A 25825-nucleotide genomic window follows, 5' to 3' on the forward strand; every position below is an offset into this window, starting at 1 on the left:
GAGTTTATATAGCTAACAGAACACTGTAAGTAATGATGAGGGGAAAGAAAAGTATTAGAAGATTTTTTTTTCATTTTTATTTTTAAGGCAACGAGCCTTCTGAGTGTGCAATACAAGAAAAGAAAATGTGATGTACCTTAGTGAAAGACTGGATCTTTGCTATACTAGGGTGCAAACCTAATGCTTTAAAGACTGGAAATGTCTTTGTTTTACTTTTTCTCTCTTTCTGTGATTTGTAGCCTACATTGAAGATCTCACAAGATGTGTTGAGCAAAGCAGAAGACTTATTATTGTGCTAACTCCAGACTATATTCTCAGACGAGGATGGAGTGTTTTCGAATTGGAAAGCAGACTCCATAACATGCTAGTCAGTGGAGAAATCAAAGTGATTTTGATTGAATGTACAGAATTAAAGGGGAAGGTGAATTGCCAGGAAGTGGAATCACTAAAGCGCAGCATCAAACTTCTGTCCTTGATCAAGTGGAAGGGACCCAAGAGCAGCAAATTAAATTCTAAGTTTTGGAAGCACTTAGTATATGAAATGCCCATCAGGAAAAAAGAAATGCTTTCTCGGTGTCATGTTCTGGACTCCGCAGAACAAGGACTTTTTGGAGAACTCCAGCCTATACCATCTATTGCCATGACCAGTACCTCGGCCTCTCTGGTGTCATCTCAAGCTGACCTCCCAGATTTCCACCATTCAGATTCGATGCAAATGAGGCACTGTTGCAGAGGTTATAAACACGAGATGCCAACCACCACCTTGCCAGTACCTTCCTTAGACAACCACCACACCTATTGTAACCTGCCTCTGACACTACTCAATGGACAGCTACCCCTTAATAATGCCCTGAAAGATACCCAGGAATTTCATAGGAACAGTTCCCTGCTACCTTTATCATCCAAAGAGCTTAGCTTCACCAGTGATATTTGGTAGCGGAAAATCTGAAGTCTTCTGAACAGCTATGTGAGCATAAAAATTTCTGCTATACCAAGCAAAAAGTACACCTAATAACATTGAGGTGCTGAAAAGGTGTTCAAAGAAAAAGGCACAGAAATCACTTTTGTATCTAATTTTTTTTGTTTACATTTCCAGAGTAGTGGGGGGATAGAAGGACCTGCTTTTGTAGTACAGTACGTTGTTCCAATGTACAGTTTTGATTTCTTCCTTAAAAGAAAACAATATTAAATTCTATTCTATAGAGTAGGTTTTATGATACCACTTAGACTGCAAGTTTGGTAGGTAAGTTAATATTTATGAATATTTCAGTATTTACATGTTATTTGAAAGCAGGAAATTTAAAGACTTTAACTGAATTTGAAATTTCTGAACTAAGTTTTAAGGGGAAAAGAGAACTTCTATAGAGTAACCGAAAATCAGGAATTATCAAGAAAGAAGTGTTGAGGCATCCCAAGTGGAAGATTGTTTGTAGAGGAAAATCAGTTAAGAAAAAATCTGATTGAAACGTTTAGAACTTCTTCAACATAATGGACAACTTCTGTGTACTAAATCAACACTCATAATGAGAGTTTTTAGTTTTATTAGGGAAGCACATCTTCTGTAGGCAAACTGGTAGGTAGATAAACAATGTACATTTCTTAAGCAAATGAATAGGCTGTTCTTTTAGGATGGTGTTAAACAAATCTTATGGCATTTTAGCCTATTAACAAAGTTTTACACATTTGAAAACACATTTTAAGTTATGCATTTTATTGCTTGCTAAAAAATTCAGATTTGGATTTTTTCCAAATGATCTCTTGACCTGCTATAAGCTTTATATGAAGATGCTCACATCTTCCTACTTTTATTTCAACATCGTTGGAGTTTGAATTTAAATAAATATTGACTGCAAGAGTCAGCAGTAGAAAAGAAATGAAACAATATTCACAGATGAAGTACTAAATGATTCAAGTTTACTAGTGTTAGAGCAGCAATTGCAGTGATTCTCATCTGAAATTTAGTTGTGAAACAGACTATTCTGTACATACACAATATCTGCTTGGCCATGTGTGCAAGGCTCCTTCAGAAGTATCTCTATTCCTGATGCTTCAATATGTATATTTTATAGACTAAACTTCTCTACCCTCACATTGTGACTGTGACTGTACCATATCAGAAAATTCCTGTGAATATCTAACATATTATGAATTTGCTGAAAGGAATGTGCCCCTATTCTAATATTTATTGTGAATTACTACTTTATGTTCTTTCCGATTAATTTTGGTGTGCTCTCCACAAAGATTCCTGTGGGGGGTCAATTGTTAATTGAGTTTCATTCTGGCATTTTGTATATGGTTCTTAAGTCATGTTTTGGGGCAAATATAAACAAGTACAAATGTACACAGTGTGTAAGAATTTTCCCAGTCCTTGTAATTGTGAAACTCAAATGTGTAAGAGAACATTAGGTAACATGTTTTGATTATTTCTTTCAACCTCTTTACATGACTGATTCCCTATAATCCATGGGTTTTGTTCAAAGTACTTGTTTTTCTGCTGCTTTTCTATATCCAGCTGCTCAGAAAATGCATTATGCACCAACAGTATGTGAAACCTTAGCAGTGATACATGTTCATTTCACAGTGGGACAATTAGTTGCTCCTTTAAAAAGTACTGTCCAACGCATAGGTGTTTCATAGATGTATTTTTTTCCACTGAGAAAAGTGATTTTTGCTTCTGTAGAAACTTTAGGTATTTCAAAATGGAAATTTATCGATTCTGAACTGTTTTCCAAGTGTTACAAAGTTGTATTTACTCTCATTGTTCTTTAGTGATATGTGTAATTACTAAGTTAATAACCTGCATGAAATGAGTAGTACATGTTTAAGTGACCAATTGTACTTTTTATTAGTTTGTTTTTCACAGAAGTCTAGATTAATTCAAATAGAATGTTCAGTGGTATTTTTAAACTAATAGTTCTGTATTGAGCATGCCAGTTCTGAAAATATAACATGGGTCTCTCTGCTTCCTTTATTTACAATGATTAAACGTGGGTAGCAATTTGAGTTGGCTGGCCACAATGTGTCCTTTCACTACTAGTAGGTAGTCAAAAACAGAGCATTCACACTTGTGTTGGGGAACTTGACAAGAAACCTTTTCTACCATTTTCAGGAACCAATGTGTACACTATCTATAAAAATTTATTTCTAGATGGCAATTCAAAATTCAATTTTCATCTGAGATTTTTTAAAAAGATATAGCCCATATGGACATAATAAGTATTTAGTCTAGAACATGATGCATTCTTCCAGTTGCTTTCACAGTGGGAAAAATTTTTCTTCTCAGTTTTTCACTGAAATGGATTTTGGAAATTTAGAAAAATACTGATGTAACTAGTTCCCATACATTCATAACAACTTTATATAGCTCATCCACCAACAGTATGCTTACTTTTTAAAATTGAGGCTATTTTAAGGTGAAAAATTCTGAAAATGTCAGAAATTATGAGACAAGTGAGAAATGCACAAAAGCAATAGATACATAGGAAATGAAAACTGCATTAAAAATAAACAACGCTCAGAGAGATGGACAACACATACATGGTTTTAATTTGACAAAGTGTGAAATCCAGCAGGTTTGGCAATCTATGTGCTCCAATCTAACTGGAGACTCTGAAAGGTAGCTGGATGGTTCTTGAAAAGACGTAAGAAGGTATCTCTTCTCATCCCCTCTAAGTCTTAATTGAATTAGATCCAAATATGTTCTGCTTTCAATCACTCTCATTTAAAAATGGGTAAAATGGCACTTGAGGGCTTCTGATAAGACAAACCCAACTTTTCATCATGTGAAAAGTTGATATTTTGTTGAAGATCTGTGGCTGTTTAAAAGTAGGAAATAGGCTTCAGTGAGAGGAGAAACAGTTCGGTTATGAAGGAAATTTATAGAAATTTATACAAGATTTTCAAGAGAACATGGAAATGAGTAGTATCCTATGTATTACCTCTGTAACAAGTTGGAAAATGGCTGGTGTGAGAAAGAAGGAAATCATGGCAAGTAAAAGAAGGAGACTCTCTGATGCACTTGGTGGTTGAAGGGCTTACAAGTATATAGAACCACTGGTTTCAAGCATTTACTGCCCTTTGGCATTTTATTTTTAAATAAATTAGCTGGTTTTCACCAAGTGTTTTCTAGAAGATTAAATAATGACCAAGGGAAATATCCTGAAAATTGCACATATAAATCTTTATGCTCCTTGTATTCATTTTCCAAGGTGAGGTAGTGATCTGATAAAACCAGAGTGAAGTTAAGACAGAAAATAGTTCCATAGTGTCCAGCTAAGTTTGAACACTTGCAATTGTTGTTGCTCTTTTCTGGGAGATAATTTAATGTAGAAAATTGTCTGGCTCAAATTTCTCTATGACTCATGCATTTTTGTTCTAAGATGTTTGATAGGAGGTCACAGTGTTGAACATCAAGGCACTCTGATGAATATACGGGGCTGTTTGATAAACAATAATTCACTTCAAACTCTTTCATATCAAATTTGTCCTTTTTAGAACTAAAATCAGCCATAGGCAATTTAAGAAGATTATTCAGCACTCTAATTGCTGTGAAATCAGAACTTGTAAAATCACCTACACCCATCAAAGCTTGTCTTCCCAAATGCTCACTGCTAGTTAATCAAACAAATTTCTCCAGATATTACTAAAGTCAATCGTGACTATTAGATGCCCACTGTGTACTCTCCACTACAAAAAGTATGATAGAAATATTTTTAAAAAATTGAAGTCCCTGTTCTCAAGTATTTTACACATCAAATGCAAGAAGAAAGGGGTATTTGCAGAACACGGTCCAGTGTAGAAAAATTAATATCATACACACAGAGCTGATAAGTGAGGTGGGGTGATTTAGTCCTGAATTGGGCAAGAGTTAAGTTTGGACAGAGGGAACAAGTAGTGAAAAAAAGGCAATTTCCCAAATGTGGAGAATAGCACATGTAAAGACTGAGGGGGAAATAAGTAAGTCCTATTAGGTGATGAGCAAATTTGGCTAGCAAGGGCAGAAATCTATGTGAGCACATAATAAAAAATAAGGCTAGGAGAATCTCTGCAACATGCACCTGGTACGGAGAACTAGATGGAGGGAAACAATTGTGTCAGGGAGGCCAGTCGGGGGGCTGTTGTCATAGTCCACACGTGAGGTGATAAGAGATGGAGGGTGATGGCCTGGATATTCTCAAAAAAAAGGCAAATTTGAGGATGAAGAGGAATAGGCAGGATGTGGGATGTGAAAAATGGAAATGAAGAGAAAACACAGTCAATAAAGACTCCAAAGTTCAGAAAATTTAGTTGTATCAAAGGAATTATTTTAGAATATTTAACTTACCTTCTTAACTGAGCACCCTCACACTGTAAAGACAAGGATAGAGACAACATAACAATAGGTATATTTGCTACTGGATCAAACCTGAAGTGTTTGCAGGAGAATATTTGTCAGGAAAGGCAAAGTGCTTCAGCAAATCTGATTTAGAAACAAAATTACATTTACTCCACTGAGTATAATCACAAAATCTTAAACAAGGAATTGATGGAATTTGATCATTTATATCTCATCTGATTCTCTTCAAATTCTTCACTTCACTTTGGAGTAAAGAATTATGATCTTAAAGACACTGAAGTTATTCAATCAGAGGAAACTCTAGGAGGCAGAGATTGGGGGTGTTTGCCATGAGTTTTAAAATAGAAAAAGCAACAATATCTTTGATGAATATAGATACAAAATCCCCAACAAAATATTAGCAAACCAAACTCAACAACACATAAAAAGTATCATACACCATGATCAAGTTAGATCCATTCCAGGGTCACAAGAATGGTTCAACATATGCAAATCAATGCGATATTACACATCAATAAAAGAAAAAAACACATAAATTCAGCAAAAGCATTTGATAAACTTCAATATCAGTTCATAATAAAAATTCTTGCCAAAGTTGGTATAGAGGGAACATATCTCAACATAATAAAAGCCATTTATGACAAACACACAGCCAACATAATACTAAATGGTGAAAAGCTGAAAGCCTTCTCATTAAATTCTGGAATAAGACCAGGATGCACACTCTCACCAGTTCTATTCAACATAGTATTGGAAGTTCCAGCCACAGCAATCAAACAAGAAAAAGAAATAAAAGGTCTCCAAACAGGAAGGGAAGAGTAAAATTGTCATTATATGCTGATGACATGATACTCTATATAGAAAACCCTAAAGACTCCACACAAAAACTATTAGAACTGATAAATGAATTCAGCAAGGTAGCAGGATACAAGATTAATATACAGAAATCTGTTGCACTTCTTTACGCTAACAGTGAAATATAAGGAGAAAGTAAAAACAATCCCATTTAAAATCACATCAAAAAAATAAAATACCTAGGAATAAACCTAACCAAGGAGATGAAAGACTTATAGGCTGAGAACTATAAAACACTGATAAAAGAAATTGAAGATGATTCAAGGAAATGAAAATGTATGCCATGCTCTTGTATTGGAAGAATTAATATAGTTAAAATGACCATACTACCCAAAGCAGTCTACAGATTTAATGCAATCCCTATCAAATTACCCATGACATATTTTTACAGAGCTAGAATAATCCTAATCTTTATATGGAACTGCAAAAGACCCAGAATTGCCAAAGCAATCCTGAGGAAAATGAGTAAATCTGGAGGCATAACCTTTCCAGACTTCAGACAATACTACAAAGCTATAGTAATCAAAACAGTGTGGTACTGGCACAAAAACAGAAAAACAGACACATAGATCAGAATAGAACAGAATAAGAGCCCAGAAATAAACTAAAAATGGCTTAAAGACTTAAACATAAGGCATGAAACCATAAAATTCCTAGAAGAGAACATAAGCAAAACATTCTCTGACATAAATTGTACCAATGTTTCCTTAGGTCAGTCTACCAAGGCAGTAGAAATAAAAGCAAAAATAAACAAATGGGACCCAGTCAAACTTATAAGCTTTTGCACAACAAAGGAAACCATAAACAAAAAGACAACCTACAGACTAGGAGAAAATATTTGCAAACATTGCAACTGACCAGGGCTTAATTTCCAAAATATACAAACTGCTCGTACAACTCAACAAAAAACCAAACAACCCAGTCAAAAAATGGGCAGAAGACCTAAATAGACATTTCTCCAAAGAAGACATACAGATGGCCAACAGGCACATGAAAAGATGCTCAACATTGCTAATTATTAGAGAAATGCAAATCAAAACTACAATGAGGTATCACCTCACGTGGGTCAGAATGGCTGTCATCAAAATGTCTACAAATAATAAATGCTGGAGAGGATGTGGAGAAAAGGGACCCTCTTACACTGTTGGTGGGAATGTAAATTGGCGTAGCCACTATGGAAAACAGTATGGAGGTTCCTTAAAAAACTAAGAATTACCACATGATCCAGCAATCCCATTTCTGGGCAGAAAGGTCGAAAGCACTAATCAGAAAAGATACATGCATGCCAATGTTCACAGTGGCACTATTTACAACAGGCAAGACATGGAAGCAACCTAAATGCCCATCGACAGATGAATGGATAAAGAAACTGTGGTATACATACATACATACACACACACACACACACACACACACACACACACACACATACATACACGCAATGGAATATTACTCAGCCATAAAAAAGAATGAACTAATGCCTTTTGCAGCAACATGGATGAACCTAGAGATTACATACTAAGCAAAGTCAGGCAAAGACAAATATCATATGATATCACTTATATGTGGAATCTAAAAAATAGTACAAATGAACTTATTTACAAAACAGATTCACAGAAATACAAAACAAACTTATGGTCACCAAATGGGAAGTTGGGGGGGGGAGAGTAAATTGGGAGTATGGGACTGACAGATGCATGGTACCATATATAAAATAGATAAACAAGAGGGATCTACTGTATAGCACAGGGAACTATATCCCATGATAAATCATATTGGAAAAGAATATGAAAAAGGATATATATATATATATATATATATATATATATATAACTGAGTCACTATGCTGTACACCTGAAACTAACACAATATTGTAAACCAACTACACTTAAATTAAAAAGGTAATAGGAAAGAAGAAAAACAGAGAAAGTGGACAATGTTCACAAAGAGAAAAATGGGACATGTTGAAGTGTGTTGGAGTGGTGGGAGGGGGTGCAGAGAGTGGACTGTTGATGAACAATAAAGAATTAATAACCATATAAGTATTGAACACAAGGAACCAAATTTCCACCAAAATTGAAGGCAGAGTGATTACCATCTTTTAAAGTATGAAGAAATTTTATAAGGGACATCGTATTAGTAAGAATAGATAACTGTTGTTAAGGTCAATAACCCCAATCCTGCATGTATTGTTTTCTCAAATCAGTCCAATGAGGATTAGATGGGGTTATGAGGAGAGGCTCTGCTCCACAGTCAGAGATAGGGTTTTTCCATTTTGTTTCTCTGATATCCTCTAGGTCCAAGGAATCCTCACCATTTAGCCAGTAGATTGGTAAAGAAAGAGGACATGGAAGCTGGTACCAAATGGCCCATAAAAAATACTCATATGCCAAGAGGGCGGAAAGGGGGAGAGAGTTTAGGGGGTAGGAAATGTAGTCTAGCATTGCCCAGAAGGAAAAGGAAATGTAGCTTAATGAACATAGTCTCCATTAGTAAGATGCTGAGCAATTCTTTTCCATAATGCTAGAAGATTAAACTAAAAATAGGCAGGAAAGGGACTTCTCTGGTGGCACAGTGGTTAAAAGTCCACCTGCCAATGCAGGGGACACAGGTTCGAGCCCTGGTCCGGGAAGATCCCACATGCCACAGAGCAACTAAGCCCGTGCACCACAACTATTGAGCCTGCGCTCTAGAGCCTGTGAGCCACAACTACTGAGCCTGTGTGCCACAACTACTGAAGCCCATGCGCCTACAGCCCGTGCTCTGCAACAGGAGAAGCCACCGCGATGAGAAGACCGCGAACTGCAATGAAGAGTCACCCCTGCTCGCCGCAACTAGAGAAAGCCGGTGCACAGCAACAAAGACCCAATGCAGTCAATAATTAATTAATTAATTAATTTAAAATAGGCAGGAAAGTTATAGGAAGGAGAGCCTTTACTTTCTAAAGCAGAATACACCAGACTAGATGAAGAGTTTCTGAAGATCAATGGTCATGTCTTATTCCTTGTTATAATCCAAGCACACGTAACAGTGCTGGTCACAGAGCAGACGCTCACATCACATTTCTTGATAAATGGACAAATAAATTTGAGAGCATCTGTGAACTTTTAATTCCTGGAGTCCTTAAAACTATAAGAGGAATTTTTTTTTCTTTTGCTTCTTTCAACAAGTAATTTATTGTTTACAATTAAAAAAAAAAGAAAAACAGATTATCTCTTTACATCCTGTCTAGGTCTAGAATTTTAGGATTCTAAGTCAATTTGTGGTTGGAGATCAAAGTTTCTTAAGCATTTTTCCAGTCAAAGAAATCATTCTTCCTCAGAACATTCAGACAATTTAGTTCTATGAGGCCACCGAATGTAGTTCATTGCTCCTAACCACATAGTCCTGTTTCTTAAATATATACTTTATATACTGACTTATTGTCAACAAAAACATTGTTTTTCTTTTTTGCAAAGGGTACTTTTATGCCGATAATTATCATATTGGGTGGAAGAATAGGAATTAGATTAACCTCCTTTACTGGGCAACTGGCGTGCCACAGTAGCAGGTCCACCAATTAATTCACTATGCAAAAATATCCAAGTTTCTCTCCTCTTTTGACATATTTTCTAGACAGTCAGTACATTGTAACCTGACCTTCTTGACAGAGGGAATGTGGGAAAATGAACAGAAAAATGAGAATGTCATCCATTTTCATCTTGGGCAAATTACTTAACTTTCTGTGACCCTATTTCCTCACCTGTAAAATGAGAATAATAATAATACACACAGGGTTGTTGTGAACATTGTGATTTAATGTTCTTAGCACATAAAGTGCTAAGAACAGTGTTTGACACAAAATAGTCACTATATAAGAGTTAATATTATAATAATTATAATTATTTTCATACAAAAATGGCACCACTGACCCACCATCCATAGGAAACGCATTTTTATTTTACTTTCCAATTGGTAGAGATCAGCTATTCAGTTTCTTGCATGACTACCTGTAGGACCAAGGACACTCATTTTCCAGACAGCTGGCTGAGGCTAGAGGTGCATTCTGTGGTCATGGAAAAAATCAGAGCTAACTGGCCCATACAAGGAACAAACCTATGGTAACTTTGACCTCATTAGTAATGTGTTCTGAGCTAGACAAAAAACAGGACTCTCAGAACATGGATTATTCAGATTTGCTGTCCATGTTAATCAAAGTCCCCAGATGATTGCTTGATATTCTCCTTCACTTTAGCTAGGTTTACATAAGACCAAAACATCTGGATGAGAAGTGAAAAAATGCAGATGCTTAAGCCACATGATGGGAAACATCCAGATGTCTCAGATTTTGGATTTGTCATTTTGTTCTTTGTTTTAAAAGAAAAAGAAGCCAAAAGAAAAAAAATTCCACCATGGTTTGTCTATTTCCTTAACCTGGGCAAAATTGAACTACTTTTTTGTCGTAGAAATTTAAAATGCACCAAAGCTTATTAGGAATCTTGTTGATAATATCACTAGATGAGCTGTTTTCAAGAGGAGTTTTTTTTTTAACTTAAAAAAGACATCTGATTCACGAGTAGCATTTGTGAGAAGTGATGCTTTTCAGAGTGAGACAATATTTTGGAAGAGTTGATCATAATGAACTATCTGGGAAAGTGTGGCTGGGATGATACCAACAGTAAAGGACAATTTGCTAAAGAAACTTCAGAAATATTATTTATTTCCCTAAGAGGATCTGAACTCAACTAAATAAGGAGTTAAGTCCAAAAGAATACATATAAATCTTTTCTTCTGGTTATGAAATGACTGGATATTTGCTACCTGAAAACCAACAAAAGGAGTTGACTATAAACAAAATAGGTAGCCATTTATGGAATGTGATTTTAAGGAAATCAAAAACCATGAGGAATTCCCTGAAATGCCTATCATTGGTGTTCTAAAATAATTTTAACTACGTTAAATCATAATATTCCCAGGGAGTTGCCACAATCTGGCCTTTATGATTCTACCAAACTCTTCTATCAGGAAGTAAAGTACATTTACTAGATACCACATTAACACAGGTATTAACTCATACGATTCTAGAGCTGAACAGGGACCTTCAAGGTCATCTATTTCAACCCCTTTATTTTACTTATGGGAAAACTGAGGCCCAGAAACTAAGTGACTTGCTCAAGTGACATGGAATACAAAAGCCTATAATTATGAGGCAATTAATGTATACATTTTCATAAAGGTGGAAGGAGACAGAGACAGAAAATAGAAAGGATTCTGGAATTCGTGAAAGCACTGGGTACACAGGAAATGCTGGGATTATGCTGAAGATAGGAGTAAGACTTAGATGGACGCCAAGCAGAGGACCCAACAAGAATATGCTTCACCCATGAATAATTTTGTCAATATAAACAACACTACTTAACACAGATAGCTGCCTTTGCTCCATCTTCCACAGTGGTTAAAAACCATTGAGCATAATGTTGTTTGGGGCTTGGATCAGCTCATTTGACAGATGAAGATGTAAAGGTTTAAGCTTTCCCCCAAAGACTCAAATAAGGCATCAAAGAACTAAGCTCAAATTTGGTGAGTTGGTTTTGATTATCAGGTGCTCAATTTCATAAGCACATGGCAAAAAAACAAAAACAAAAAAAAAACTTGCTTTAGATCAAAATGTATCTTTCCAAGGTCTCTAGCACTGTCTTTGGCAATATGTGTGGAGAAAATACAAATCAACTGTTCTCAAATGTTTTGAAAGTCACAGACAAAAAAATTTACAAAAATATTCTGCACACCTGTGTTTCCCCAAGTAGAAAAAACAAAAAGGAATTTTCTCTTCAGAGTTCCCTGGTCTTCTTGAAAGTACTCCCATATAATGAAAAAAAAAAGTCTAAATTAGGATGTAACCTCAAGTATTAGGACCAAAATACATATAATTGTTCACTGATTACAATTATCACATGATGGCCATTTTGTCTAACACAGTTGAAACCTACCAGGGAATTAAAATGTATTCATTAAAGAGAAATATAGAATATCAGTATAGAATTCAGAGTTCTACCATTGCACCATACCCAACCATTTATCATTTCAATTTAAAAACAGTAATGCTGCCAGTGGAAACAGAAAACAAGTTGTCAGCATTTTTCCTTGAGCACGATGAAACCACAAAGCCGTAGACTAGGCAGTAAAATTTGTTTAAAAAGCTCAACGTTTCAAGACAAGCCAGATTATTATGGGAGATATACTGTAAACTACTCATCTAATTTGTTTTGCACTGATGCCAATTCACATGAAATTAGCTTTATTAGGTTGAAATATTTGTTTTTTCCTTCCCTTCCCTTTCCTTTCTTTTAATGTGAGCAAACCCAGTTCTGAGCCACATTGTGGAGGATGAGGGTCATTGATCTCCTTTGTTTTTCAGCTCCAGTTACAACCCAGGATGATTAAAACTGGTGAGGCCAAGGCTAGGTTTTATTTCTCCATTCATGGCGGTTCTTTAAACATTTTTTCTACTTCTCTACCATTGGTTTCCTTTAATCTTTTAAAACATGGAATGTTAGGATTGGAAGAGTCCTGAAAGATCATCTAATCCTCTTATTTTAAAGAGGGGGAAACTGAGACTCAGAAAGGTTAAGTGACTTATCCAAGGCCAGAGAGCTAATTAGTGACAGAGGCAAAAGTAGAATCCAATATTTCTATTTGACCTCTCTTTCCACTATTTCAGTCATGCTCTCAGCAATTCATAAACTGGATCCTTAAGATATTTATCCATCCATCCACCTTTTCAGGTGGAGGGCAGCCAATGTTTTGCCAATTCATATAACTTTAAATCTTTTCAAACGTCTTTATGTCATGTGGATTCATCTGTGAGATTTTAAAATGTTTAATCAAATATACTACATGCACAAAGGGACTGGAATCAATTGAAAAACTTCCTCCCCCACAACCACCACCACCACTTGCAGGAGAGAAGATATATTAGTCTGGAGTATAGAAACTTAACTTACTTAAGTTTGGTCTTCTTAGCCCAAGCAAGTTGGGGACATTTTCTAGATACTGTAAATCAGTATTTGGATTATGCTATTCTGATTGAAATGAGTGATTGTATATGAGAAATACTATGAGCACCAACTCTGGAGCCAGACTATCTGGATTCAAATTCCATATTTGAAATTACTGGCTTTGCAGAATTTAGTTAAATTCTCAATACCTCAGTTTCCTCAGCTGTAAAATAGAGATGAGGAAGTGATTATAACAATAGTGCTCACATTATGGAATCATTGAGAAGTTCAAATGAACATGTAAAGTGCTTAGAAGACAGCCTCACATATAGTAGTTGCTATAAAAGAGTTAGCTATTACTTGTATTTTTCTCTCTGCTGTATAGGGAAAAAATGTTGGCTCATCAAATTAATGTCCAACATTGACCATTACAGGAACTATTTTAAAGGATTCTAAACATGAAATATGTGTAAGGTAGGGTACTGTTAATTACTAGTCATGCCTGTTATTCAAAGATGACTAACACATCCTTTCCTTGAAAATTTCAAAGCCTTTATTCCAATTACTATTGTTATTTCAAACATCATTTTTTTCACATTAGAAAGTGATTCAGACTTTTCACTGATTCAGTAGATAGATCTTCCAACTACTCTTGAATTACTGAGTTGTAACTATACCTCAACACTCCCTTCTCCCCCAAAATAACAACAAACCTAGACATTTTTAAGAAAGAAGTTTTTCAACCTGCCTCGTCCCCTGGATTTTCTACTCACAAGATATCAACAGGTTTGAAAGGCCAAAATAGTAAAGAGGAAGTTTACCAGGTCAACAAGCCATTACATAGTTGTGGCTTTTAGGCAATCAGAAGTTGAAATGAGTCAATAGTGTGATGTAGCTTCTTAGAAAGCAAATGCAGTGTTAGAAGAGAGCAATACAAAGAGAATGCCCAGTTCAAAGGAGGGACTCAGCACTAGTCAGACCACATCTTGTAGACTGTGTTCATTTCTGGGCACCCACATTCTAATGGGAAGTCTATCAGTCTAAAGACATTTCAGAATAAGATAGTCCAGATGGTGAAGTTTCTAAAATCATGCCAAGGAGGGATGTTTGAATAAACTGAAAATGTTTTTTTCCTGAAAAAGAGAAAATTTAGCCAGAATATGATGTGGAAACAAAATTAGACATATACAGTGCAGTACCAAGGGGAGAACCAAGATAATGAGTAGAAGTCATGAGGAGGCAAATTTAGGCTTAGGATCAGAAAGCTCTAAGGATACAAAATACCCATAAATGGAATGGGCTGCCTTGCAAAACAGTAAACTCTGTCACTGCAAACTGTCAGAGATTGGGAGAATGCAGAAAGGATTTCTACCTTAAGTGTGAGGTTAAAGTACTCGATATCTAAGAATATTTTCAACTGGGATCTATGATTATAGTTCCATGACTATATGCTCAAATAGTGAAATACCCATCTAGCTGATCTCTCTTCTAATCCACCTTGAACACTATTATTACTACACTCATCAGACTAATCTTTTCACTCAAGTTTTATTTACTACATTCCACCTCCCCTTCTATTTCACACACATGCACGTAATTGTTTAGACATAGATGGAGTTCACTGTGTGCCAGGCACTGTTATAAACACTACATGTACACATACAAACACACTTTATACATGACTGATTCTTATCTCCTGAATTGGGTCCAAGTCTCTTTTCTGACACTTTGCACCTCCTACTACATGAACTTCTCCCTCTTGGCAACTTTATCCCTCCCTCTTCTCCAAAATATATTCTCAACTATTGAAGACATCCTAACTAAGTCAAACTCATATTTTATTCTATGCCTTTGTATGTACTGTATTTCTTCCTGAAATTCTTTTAATCCTTCCATCCACAAAATTAACTGACATTCATCTTTCAGGGCCAAGTTCTAGTCCATCTTTTGCCTAACACTTTCTTTGGCTATTACAAGTCCACTGTGTCTCCTGTTTCTCTGAATTTGTAAATATAGCACTGTCTTATTTTCAATCTCTAATTTTATGTAATCCACAATTTTCCAAATAAGGAAATTATATTGCCCCCAAATAAAGTGACTTGTCCAAGGTATCCCAGCATATTAGTAGCAGAGCCATAAAGAGAACTCAAACATCTGTTTTTGGTCTGGGTGTTTTAGCATGTAATTGTTTTTCGGTTTTGGTTTTTTTGGGGTTGTTTTTTTAAACACCTTTATTGGAGTATAATTGCTTTACAATGGTGTGTTAGTTTCTGCTTTATAACAAAGTGAATCAGCTTTACATATACATATATCCCCATATCTCCTCCCTTTTGCGTCTCTGTAATTGTTTTTATATCTGCTTATTTAATCTTCTCAGGTGGATTCTAAATTTATGGAGGATAAGGAGTGCTTCATATTTAAAATTTTCTTCGTATCTTCAAAGAAATTACCACTTTGTTAGGCATATAATTACTGCTCACTAAGCTCTTGTTAATTGAGTCTACCTGGAAAGTTTTACTGCGCACTCTCTCTGCCAGGCACTGTTCTACTCACTAGGTCACTAAAGTGAACAAAACAAATACAAATGCCTGTCCCCATAGCACTTACATTTTAATGGATGGCCAATAAGCTCCCAGAAAAGAAGGGTTTGTTGAAACAATAGTTCATCTGACTTGCCCTTCTGTAAAACTTCCTTGCTCATCGCTAAATTGACTTGAACTAAACAACACAGGTCTTACCATGTGGAACAATTTTGGAAACTGGATTCTTTTCCGTGTATTTTAATACACCTATTAGAAGGGTCATCTGTCATGCTTGTGTGAATGAAAGTAAGTCCTGGAAGCTTCCAGTCTTGTCCAGTCTAACTAGTTATATCCAATCTAACTAGATCCAAACCAAGTTGACCACCAGTAAGAAAAGAATGCCTGTATTTGGTGATCTCTGCCTTTTGGTTTTGTACCTTTAAATGAAAGTCCAACCACCCTATCTCTAGGACTCAGAGATACCATTTTAAGTCAGCAAAGGTCAGAAATTACTAGTCAACATGAAAATTGAAATCAATCAGTAGATATTATTATATGCTGAACATTGTGCATGTAAAGTTTAAATCATGGTCCCTGCTTTTATGATCCTAGACAAGAAATGTACCAAGTATGAAATATAAGCACTTCATATGTAACCCTCCCCCATCTCACCAAGGCAAACATATGCATAGCGTATAGTATTGGGGAAGGGGATGATTTAAGGGCAGAAATTAGAGCTCCAAGTTGACAAAAGCTGAAAGTGCCCTACTTCTGATATTGTGCCTCAATGGGTGAAACTGTTTCTGAGAGTGTAGCTTAAGAAGTTGAAGAAACTTTTTCTCCCCACTTTTTACTTCCCCCACAGACCAATGCAGACTATGGAATGTAAGTCCACAAACCGCCACATCTCCACTCTTTACCTTGTGAGGAGGCCAAAAATGTTTAGCTATGTCAGTGGGTCCAATAGCCAAACCTCATATTTTTATGCATAAATAATTGGGAGTATGTGTAACACTCTGTCCTCAGGGTATTCAGGGACTGGGAGGGTGTAAATCATTTTAGAGTGCTGAATAAATGCAGATTGATAAAGAAATGTACACAGGTTTACACATATAAATTCACAGATATTAATATGCTGGAACATTTTCCCCAGCAACCTACAAATAACAACTGGACCTCAAATATTTGAAAAAGATTTATAAGTCCAGCAACAGTTCCTTTGCTGTTTCTCCTTTAGGAGCTACAACTGGTGTTTTTTATGTGATTTCTAACAGCTCAGCTAGTAGTCTGTAAGTTCCAGCAGCTTGAACAAGGAGACTCAATCTCTAGGTGTGAGGGTGTAATTCCAAAACCAGTTTTTTACAGTCCAGAAAGTTCTAGTCTCATTTCATGAGAACTCCCCAAAGAAAAAGAAAGCTCCTCTTGAGAAGAAACTCCTTTTCAGGCCAGAGACACTTTATTTTCTGAAGAAGTCTCTTAAGGCAGATTTGTCTAGGTTTGTACACAGTGATAGTTCTGAACATATTTTTGGCTCATAGACCATGTTGAGAATCTGGTGAAATTTATGGATTCGATTCCTCAAAAAATATATGAATATACATAAGTTTGCTCAGCTCACAAATCTGAGAGGCTTCATGTATTTCCAGAAGCCCATCTATGTGTGCCATTAAGGGCCAGTGGTCCCTTATTAAGAGTGCCTCCTCTAGAAGTTGAAAATTAAATATGGGAAGGATGGGATGCATAATAAGAGAAAAGGTAGGGAGTATAGCATAACACTTTCAAGTAAAACAAAAATGCAAATGATACAAGCAATCTAGAATTAGAGCTGAGATAGTCCCATCCCAGGAACAAAACAAAACAAAAAAGAATGCAAGGAGTTGTTACAAAAATGAGCTTTTTTACTTTACAAAAATAAAAGCAGAATATGCTTAAAGATATTCTTGCAGAATGTAGAAACTGTGACCCTTGGCTGCTATCATTTTTTTCTATTTTTCTTGCCAAACAAATGTTATGAAAGAATATCTCCAGGCATTCACTCTACCCTGAGGGTTAAAAACATGTACAGGATGGAAACTGGCAGAGTGCTGGGGTTGGCGGACTCATCTGCCTCGCTAAAGCTTCTAGAGACCTTCAAGGGCTCTAGGGATGAGGGAGTTGTCTTTTTTAGAGAAAATCAGGTCACAAAAGAAGTGTCCAAGTCTTCAGAACAATTGAGCCATGGCAGCAGATACAAGTAGAAAAAAAGTTCTTCGGTGTAGATCCCATGATCTCAGAATGCTGTATTTTACATTAAGAGCATCTACAGGAAATACTCTTGCCAGCACAAATAATCAGGAACCTTTCTGAACTGGAGAAGCTGGGAACAAAACAGCAGAGACATTATATCTTGGGAGGAGATAGATGATTAAGGCTTTGAGACAGGATTCCTTGAAGCTAAAATTCTCAAAAAGAATTCTATGGCAGCTGAGATCACTCTCAGATATTACTAGATTTCCAAGGGTGTTTTCATTATTTTCTTGCCTCCAAGAAAACCAACATCATACTGTCTTTTGCATAACATACATTTATGAATTCCTCTTATAGGCCCTGCAATTTCCCAGGCAGAAAATAACATAGCAGAGAGCATAGTGGATAAGGTTCCTGTCCTTAAGGAACACAGTCTAGTGTGGAAGTTAGAAATTCAAGCATGCAATTATAATTACCTGTCCTAAGTGGACTAATAGAAGTATGTACAAGATATTAGTTTTTCCTTCTGCTATTCTACCTAAGTCTTCTTGAAGAGGTGATACTTTGACTTAGGTCTCAAAAGAAGAGTAAAAGTGTGCTATGTGACCAAGGAGAAGAACATTCCAAAGAAAATGTACAGAAAATACAAAGAGAACAAGAAATGAAATAAAATTCATATCTGGAGATGTGCAAACAGGATACTGTTGCTGAAGCATAACATGCGACAAGTTAAACAGAAGAAAGTTAGCGTTTCAGTTAGACTCATTGATTTTCAATAGCCATGATCTATGGCACCCAAGAGAGTTATAATTAGGGATTAGGTTGACCCAGATGACTTTAAGAGCCTTTTAACTGGACATTGGGGCTCTCAACTGGCTAATACTGTTTTTTAAAAATATATACCTTTACCTCAAAGAGGTGTTTTTCTGTATCTTCTGCCCTCTAAAACCCAATTCATTTCAGAGTGCAAAATGTGAACCTCACTGCTATAACACACATTCCCACAAAAGCAACATGAATGTGACAGCCTACTAAAGAAGCCAGTAGAGTTCCTTGATAAACCAATAAGATAAAAAAATTTTTAACATTTTTGAGGTTAAATTCATGTAACATACAATTAACCATTTAAAGTGTACAATTAAGTGACATTTAGTACATTTAGAATGTTTTGTGTGTGACCAATACCTCTATCTAGTTCCAAAACATTTTCATCACACCAAAAGAAAACTCCATACCCATTAAGCAATCACTACTACTTCCCTCCTCCCCCCAGCCCTTGGCAACCACCAATCTGCTTCCTGGCTCTATGTATTTACCTATTCTGGTTATTTAATATAAATGGAGTCATTCAATATGTGACTTTTTGTGTCTGGCATAATTCAGTTAGCATCACATATTCAATGTTCATCAATACTGTAGCATGTATTAGTACTTCACCCCTTTTAATGGCTGAATAATATTACGTTATATGGATATACCACATTTTGTTTATCTCCTCATAAGCTGATGGACACTTGGGTTGGGTTGTTTCCACCTTTTGGTTATTGTGAATAGTGCTGTTATGTACATTCATGTATAGGCTTTTTTCTTAAACATCCATTTTCAGTTCTTTTGGGTATATACCTATGAGTGGAGTGGAATTGCTGGGTTCTGTATTAATTCTATGATTAACTTTTTGAGGAACTGCTAAACTGTTTTCCTGCAGCTGCATCATTTTATATTCCTACCAGCAATATATAAGGGTTCCAATTTCACCACATCCTCACCAACGCTTACTGTTTTCAGGTTTTTATTTTAAGTTATGGCCATCCAAGTGGGTGTGAATAAGGTAGGATATGCCACAATACAAGACAGGGAGAGAAAATAAATAGACTCCAAATACACTCTGACGGGCAATCACATCAACTAGTGGAAAATTTCGTTGGTCTCTGGACTAGAGCATTAAAACCTGTGGACATTTAGCACCACTGGTTAAAAACCATGAATATCAATAAGTCACAAGTATCACACTTTCTAAAAAAAAAGACTGTTTACTTCATTCTGGAGATAAGGAGATGTGTATATATATATATACACACACACACACACACACACACACACACACACACACACTCAACCCAAATCCTCGAAAGGAGAGTAAAGTGTATAACCATATCTAGCTACACAGCCAGAAAAAGAAAGAAAACCACACTGAAATCTCATGATGACAAGTTAGAACATCTTTATCTTCTATGAAGAATGTACTTCTTCATTAACATTAAAGCCTATAGATGCTATTTGTTCTGTCAAAATCTCATTTTTATAAAATATCTGATCCTGTTAAACCCTGGGGCCAGCTCAGGATTTCTTTATCATCAATTAGAGCTACAATAATTTTCCAGTGATTTCAATTCTGAGCACACTCCTGAGGGAACTAAGCTGCTTGAGCCGGGTGGAGAGCACAGAGCTTTGTATGAAAATTTTAGTATTGAGGAGTCTCTGGCAAGCCAAAGCAGCTGGATGAGCAGCATAGAGAAATTCATAAGAACCTAGGACCAGATTAATGACAATCTCTTACTTCCAGAAAACCAGGCCAGCAAATATTTGCCAAAATTAATTATCCCACAGATGAGCCCCACAGCCAAAAGCACATAAAATCCAGAGAGACCAAAATTTGAGCTCCATTTTGTCCTTAAATATATACATTGTATAAGTTGTAAATGATACCAAAGGTCAGCTAGTGAAGAAACTTCTAGGTATTTAGGTCTTTCTATGAGTCCAGGTATACAAACCAAGACCTAAGGAAGAGCTTCTTGAAGAGCTAAGGGACAGGAAAACATAATGGAATACTGAATAAAGGTGAGGTATGGTGGATAAAGTTTCCACCTGTGAAGTTCTTAAAAAAAATGTAATCATCTGTTGTTATTGGGCCTGCCATAGATATAAGAATCGATGGTGCCTTCCTTCATGGAGAGGAATTTGATGGATGTTTGGGAAAGTTCACCCCCTGAACAAAAACAAAACAAAATAAAAAAATCCACCCTATTAGTCTGCCTTAGTACCTGAGTATTTCAACATCAGACTCATTCTTTCAGGTTTAAGCATTGTCTCCAGAGGACCTCAGAGTCAATATATTAATTTAAAATAGGCCAAGATCAACTCAAAAATTTTGCCCTAGAGAAATGTATTTATAATAACACTTTAAATAACATGATACTTGAATTTATATAGTATTTACTTGTGTGGAGTACTATGATAAATATTTTAGGTGCATTATCTCATTTAGTCTACACTATGAGGAGGGTAATATTATTTTTGTCTTGCCAATGGGGAGTCTGAGTCTCCAAGATGGTAAGGAGCTTGGGTAAATTAATACAATTTGCCAGTGATAAAACCAGAACGCATTATATATGTAAAGATTCTTAGTTAAGTAAGAAGAAAAATATAGAAAGCTCCATTTTTTTACCCAATGGATAGAATTAGGGGTGAATATTGCTATCACAAAATAAATTTTTCCCATTACAAAACAGATTCAGCATTCTTTAGAGAATCTGGCATATTTAAATGTTAAGAGGGAGAGACTTCTGGGAATGGAGTTTAGTGAGAAAAATTTAGCTAAACCATTAAAACAATTTTGAAGTTAGACTGCATGTTTCTGAAAGACAAGAACTTCACCATAATGTATATTGTATTCATTCTTCCATGACACTTGGAGTAGAAAGAAAACTAGAATTTCTTTTTCTAAATTATTGAGGTATAATTGGCATATAACATTTTATTAGCTTCAGGTGTACAACATGATTTGATATTTGTTTATGTTCCGAAATGATCACCACAATAAGTCTAGTAAATATCCATCACCATACATAGTTTCATTATTTTTCTTATGATGAGAACTTTTAGAATCTACTCTCTTAACAACTTTAAGATATGCAGTACAGTGTTATTAACTATAGTCACATGATGTACATTAAATTCACATGACTTACTTATTTTTAACTGGAAATTTGTACCTTTTGACCCCATTTATCCATTTAACCCACGCCTCACACCAGGCCTCTGGTAACCACCAATATGTTCTCTGTATCTCTGAGTTTTTTTCTTTTTAGGTTCCACATATAAGTGAGATTATATGGTATTTGTCTTTCTCTGACTTATTTCGCATAGCATAATGCCCTCAAGGTCCATCCATGTTGATACAAATGGCAAGACTTCATTCTTTTTATGGCTGAATAATATTCCATTGTGTATGTGTGTAACATTTTCATTATCCATTCATCTATCCATGACATTTAAGTTATTTTCATATCTTTACTATTGTAAATAATGCTGCAATGAACATGAGGGTGAAAATATGTTCTGAGTTAATGTTTTTACTTTTTCCTGACAAATACCCAGAAGTGAAATTTCTGGATCATATGGTAGTTCTATTTTTTAATTTTTTGAGGAATGTCCATACTGTTTCCCATAATGGCTGCACCAGTTTATGTTCCCATCTTCAGTGCACAAGAGGTGACTTTTGGGAACCCTCTTGCACTGTTGGTGGGAATGTAAATTGATACATTCCCTCCCCTCCCACATAGCACAGGGAGATCAGCTCAGTGCTTTGTGATCACCTAGAGGGGTGGGATAGGAAGGGTGGGAGGGAGATGCAAGAGGGAGGGGATATGGGGATATATGTATATATATATAGCTGATTCATTTTGTTATACAGCAGAAACTAACACACCATTGTAAAGCAATTATATCCAATAAAGATGTTAAAAAAATAAAAAAAAGAGCTCCCTTTTCTCCACATCATTGGCAACACTTGTTATTTGTTGTCTTTGTGATGATAGCCATTGTGACAGGTGTGAGGTGATATCTCGTGGTTTTGATTCACATTTCTCTGATGAGTGATGTTGAGCCTATTTTCATGTACCTGTTGACCATCTGAAAGTCTTCTTTGGTAAAATGTTTATTCAGATCCTCTGCCCATTTTAAAATCAGATTTTTTGAGTTTTTGCTATTGAGTTGTATGAGTTCTTTATATATTTTAGATATTAACCCCTTATCAGATTTATGAATTGCAAATATTTTCTCCCATTTAATAGGTTGCCTTTTTTGTTGATTATTCCTTTGCTGTGCAAAAGCTTTTTAGTTTGATGTAGTCCTACCCATTTATTTTTGCTTTTGTTCCCTTTGCTTTTGTTGTCAGTTCCAAAAAATCATCACCGAGGCTGATGTCAAGGAGTTTACTGCCTGTGTTTTCTTCTAGGAGTTTAATAGTGTAAGGTCTTACATACAAGTCTTTGATCCATTCCGAGTTAATTTTTGTATATGGTGCTAGGTAGTTGTCTAGTTTTATTCTTTTGTATGCAGTTCTCCAGTTTTCCCAACTCCATTTAATTAAGAGACTGTCCTTTTCCCGCTGTATATTCCTGGCTTCCTTATAATAAATTGACCGTATATATGTAGGGTTTTTTTCTTAGCTGTCTATTCTGTCCCACTGATCTATGAGTCTGTTTTTATGCCAAAACCATACTGTTTTAATTACTATAGCTTTGTAGTATAGTTTGAAATCAGGGAGTGTGTGTCTCTAGCTCTGTTCTTCTTTCTTAAGATTGCTTTAGCTATTTGGGTCCTTCTGTGGTTCCATACAAATTTTAGAATTGTTTTTTTCCACTTCTGTGAAAAATGCCATTGGGATTTTGATAGGAATTGCACTGGATCTGTAGATCACTTTGGGTAGTATATATATATTAACATTATTAATTCTTCCAATCCATGAACATGGAATATATTTCCATTTATTTGTGTCTTCTTAAACTTCGTTCATTAATGTCTTATAATTTTAAGTGGAGAAGTCTTTTGCCTCATTGGTTAAATATGTTCCTAGGTATTTTATTCTTTTTGATGCAAAGAAAGAAAACTAGTATTTATTAAATATTTATCAGGTGTTAAGAGTAGTATCAGACACCCCTATTAGCTAGGACTAGATTTGTCTTCAAGTGACAGGAGACCCAAGAATAAAATCAAAATAAACAAAATAAAATAAACAAAAAGTTGGTATTTTTTCTCTCTGTTGTTTAGATAGATACAGATGATCTATAGCAGTATTTCACATAATAATTTCAGGAATCCAGGTCCCTGTTTACTTGTTGCTCTGCTCTGTTCTCACTTCACTGTTCAAAATAGCTGCTATAGTTCCAGTCATTGTATACTTCTTCCATCTATCAAGACAAAGGAGCTGAAGAAGGGCACACTCTGTCTCCTTAAGGACACTTTCTGGAATTCACATATTCCATTCATAATTTATCCCTGTCCCAATTTCCTACTGCTGCATTATACGTTATCCCAACATCTAGCAATTTAAAATGACTCAGTTCTGTGGGTCAAGAATCTGGGCATGGCTTAGTTGCAACTCCTGTCTCACATTCTCTCACAAGGTTACAATCAAGGTGTTGACTGAGTCTGTGTTTCATGTGAAGGTTTGACTGGGGACAAATCTGATTCCAAGCTAACTCACAGTTGGCAGGATTCAGTTCTTTCCTGGCAGTTGGCTGGAGGTTGCTCCCTGTTCCTTGTCATTTCCTTCTTCTCCAACCTAATTGCTTTGGTCAGAACTTAGTCACATGGCCACATCCAGATTCAAAAGAGACTGGGAGATGAAGCCTTTATTCTAGATGGGCATATGGCAAAATAAAAGTACCCATTCTGCTATAAAGAAAGAAGGATAGTGCAGAATTTGGGGAAACAATTCATGGTTTCTACCACAGACAATTTACGTATTTTTATCCCATCGATTCTCATAATTACCCTGTAAGGTAAATAATATTACTCCCATTATACAGATGAGGACTTTAACGCTCAGTCTCTGTTAAGTAACTTTTGAAGAGTTATAAAACCACTTAGGTTGGGTGGAAAAAAGAAAAAAGATAGTAAATGGTACAACCCTGCTTGAAGAGTGTCAATCAACCTAATCTTTTGATCTGTATGAGGGCAAGTACCTCCTATTTTCCATATATTTCACAACCTCTTACTTAATAGGAATCAAGCTTCCACACAGATGAGTGTGAAATCTGGCTCAAACATCAGCCATTTTTAAGAACTGTGATTTTGGCATATTATTATGGTATAACCTAGCCAATAAGAACTGAGATATCAAGGGGATTCTACAAGCTGCTAAACTACTGGGAGAAAACCAGCTGGATTGTAAGTTCTTGAGGGAGGCATACATGACTCTTTTTTATTTCCAAAGGTACAGTGATGGTAACCACCCCAATTTTCTTTGGGTGCAATGGGGTTTATCCTCTTTAAGCTGATCAAGATGTTGTAATTGACACATTGATAATCTGCATAGATAAGCACAATACAAAAGGAAATAAATGTCTAACAGTGAAAACTATGACCTTGATTATACAAATGGCTGCTTCAATAAACTTAGCTGAGTGGATACCAGAAATGTGAAAAGAAAATGATTTTAATGGGTGAGTCCAATCCTATATAAAAATCTGAGCTCAGATTCCCAGAACCTTCCCTAAGCTAACTAACCTCTTGCCAGCTAGACCCTTAAGACCACTCTGGTCTCTTGGAGTTTCTGGTTCCAACTTTCATTTTCTTTTGCTGCACAAAACCCAATGCAACACCCTGCTTAGTTGTATCTTGACATTTTCGCCATTTTTGCCTTCTTGGTTCCCACATACACACTTTTCCCTTGCTTTATGTCTCTCCCACTCTATTTTTCCCTCTGCATGACCCTCCTATGAGAGTGGGGAACAAACATGTCTGTGTGATAGAAGGAAAGGAAAATGAACAAAACCTGTTCACATTCTTTTTACCCCCATATCAATTCCAGTCTCAACCTGGAATATGTCCATTGTATCCACTGAGCTGGGGCCCAAATAATTCCTTGGGTTTGGTTAAACTTGACAGGATCCTTTCTAGGGATT

General features: G+C 35.9%; 1 protein-coding gene across 1 annotated transcript in view; it reads left to right on the forward strand.

Moving 5' to 3' along the window:
* Positions 1 to 937, forward strand: part of IL1RAPL2 (interleukin 1 receptor accessory protein like 2) — a gene marked incomplete at its 3' end in the record, with an annotated part of 1138357 nt that extends 1137420 nt beyond the window's left edge. The window contains exon 11 of the mRNA XM_079911241.1: positions 240 to 937. Within this exon, the coding sequence (XP_079767367.1) occupies positions 240 to 937 (698 nt within the window). The remainder of the gene's footprint in view (positions 1 to 239) is intronic.
* Between the last annotated feature and the right edge of the window lie 24888 nt (positions 938 to 25825).

Source organism: Stenella coeruleoalba, assembly GCF_951394435.1.
Source record: "Stenella coeruleoalba genome assembly, chromosome: X".
Taxonomy (NCBI): domain Eukaryota; kingdom Metazoa; phylum Chordata; class Mammalia; order Artiodactyla; family Delphinidae; genus Stenella; species Stenella coeruleoalba.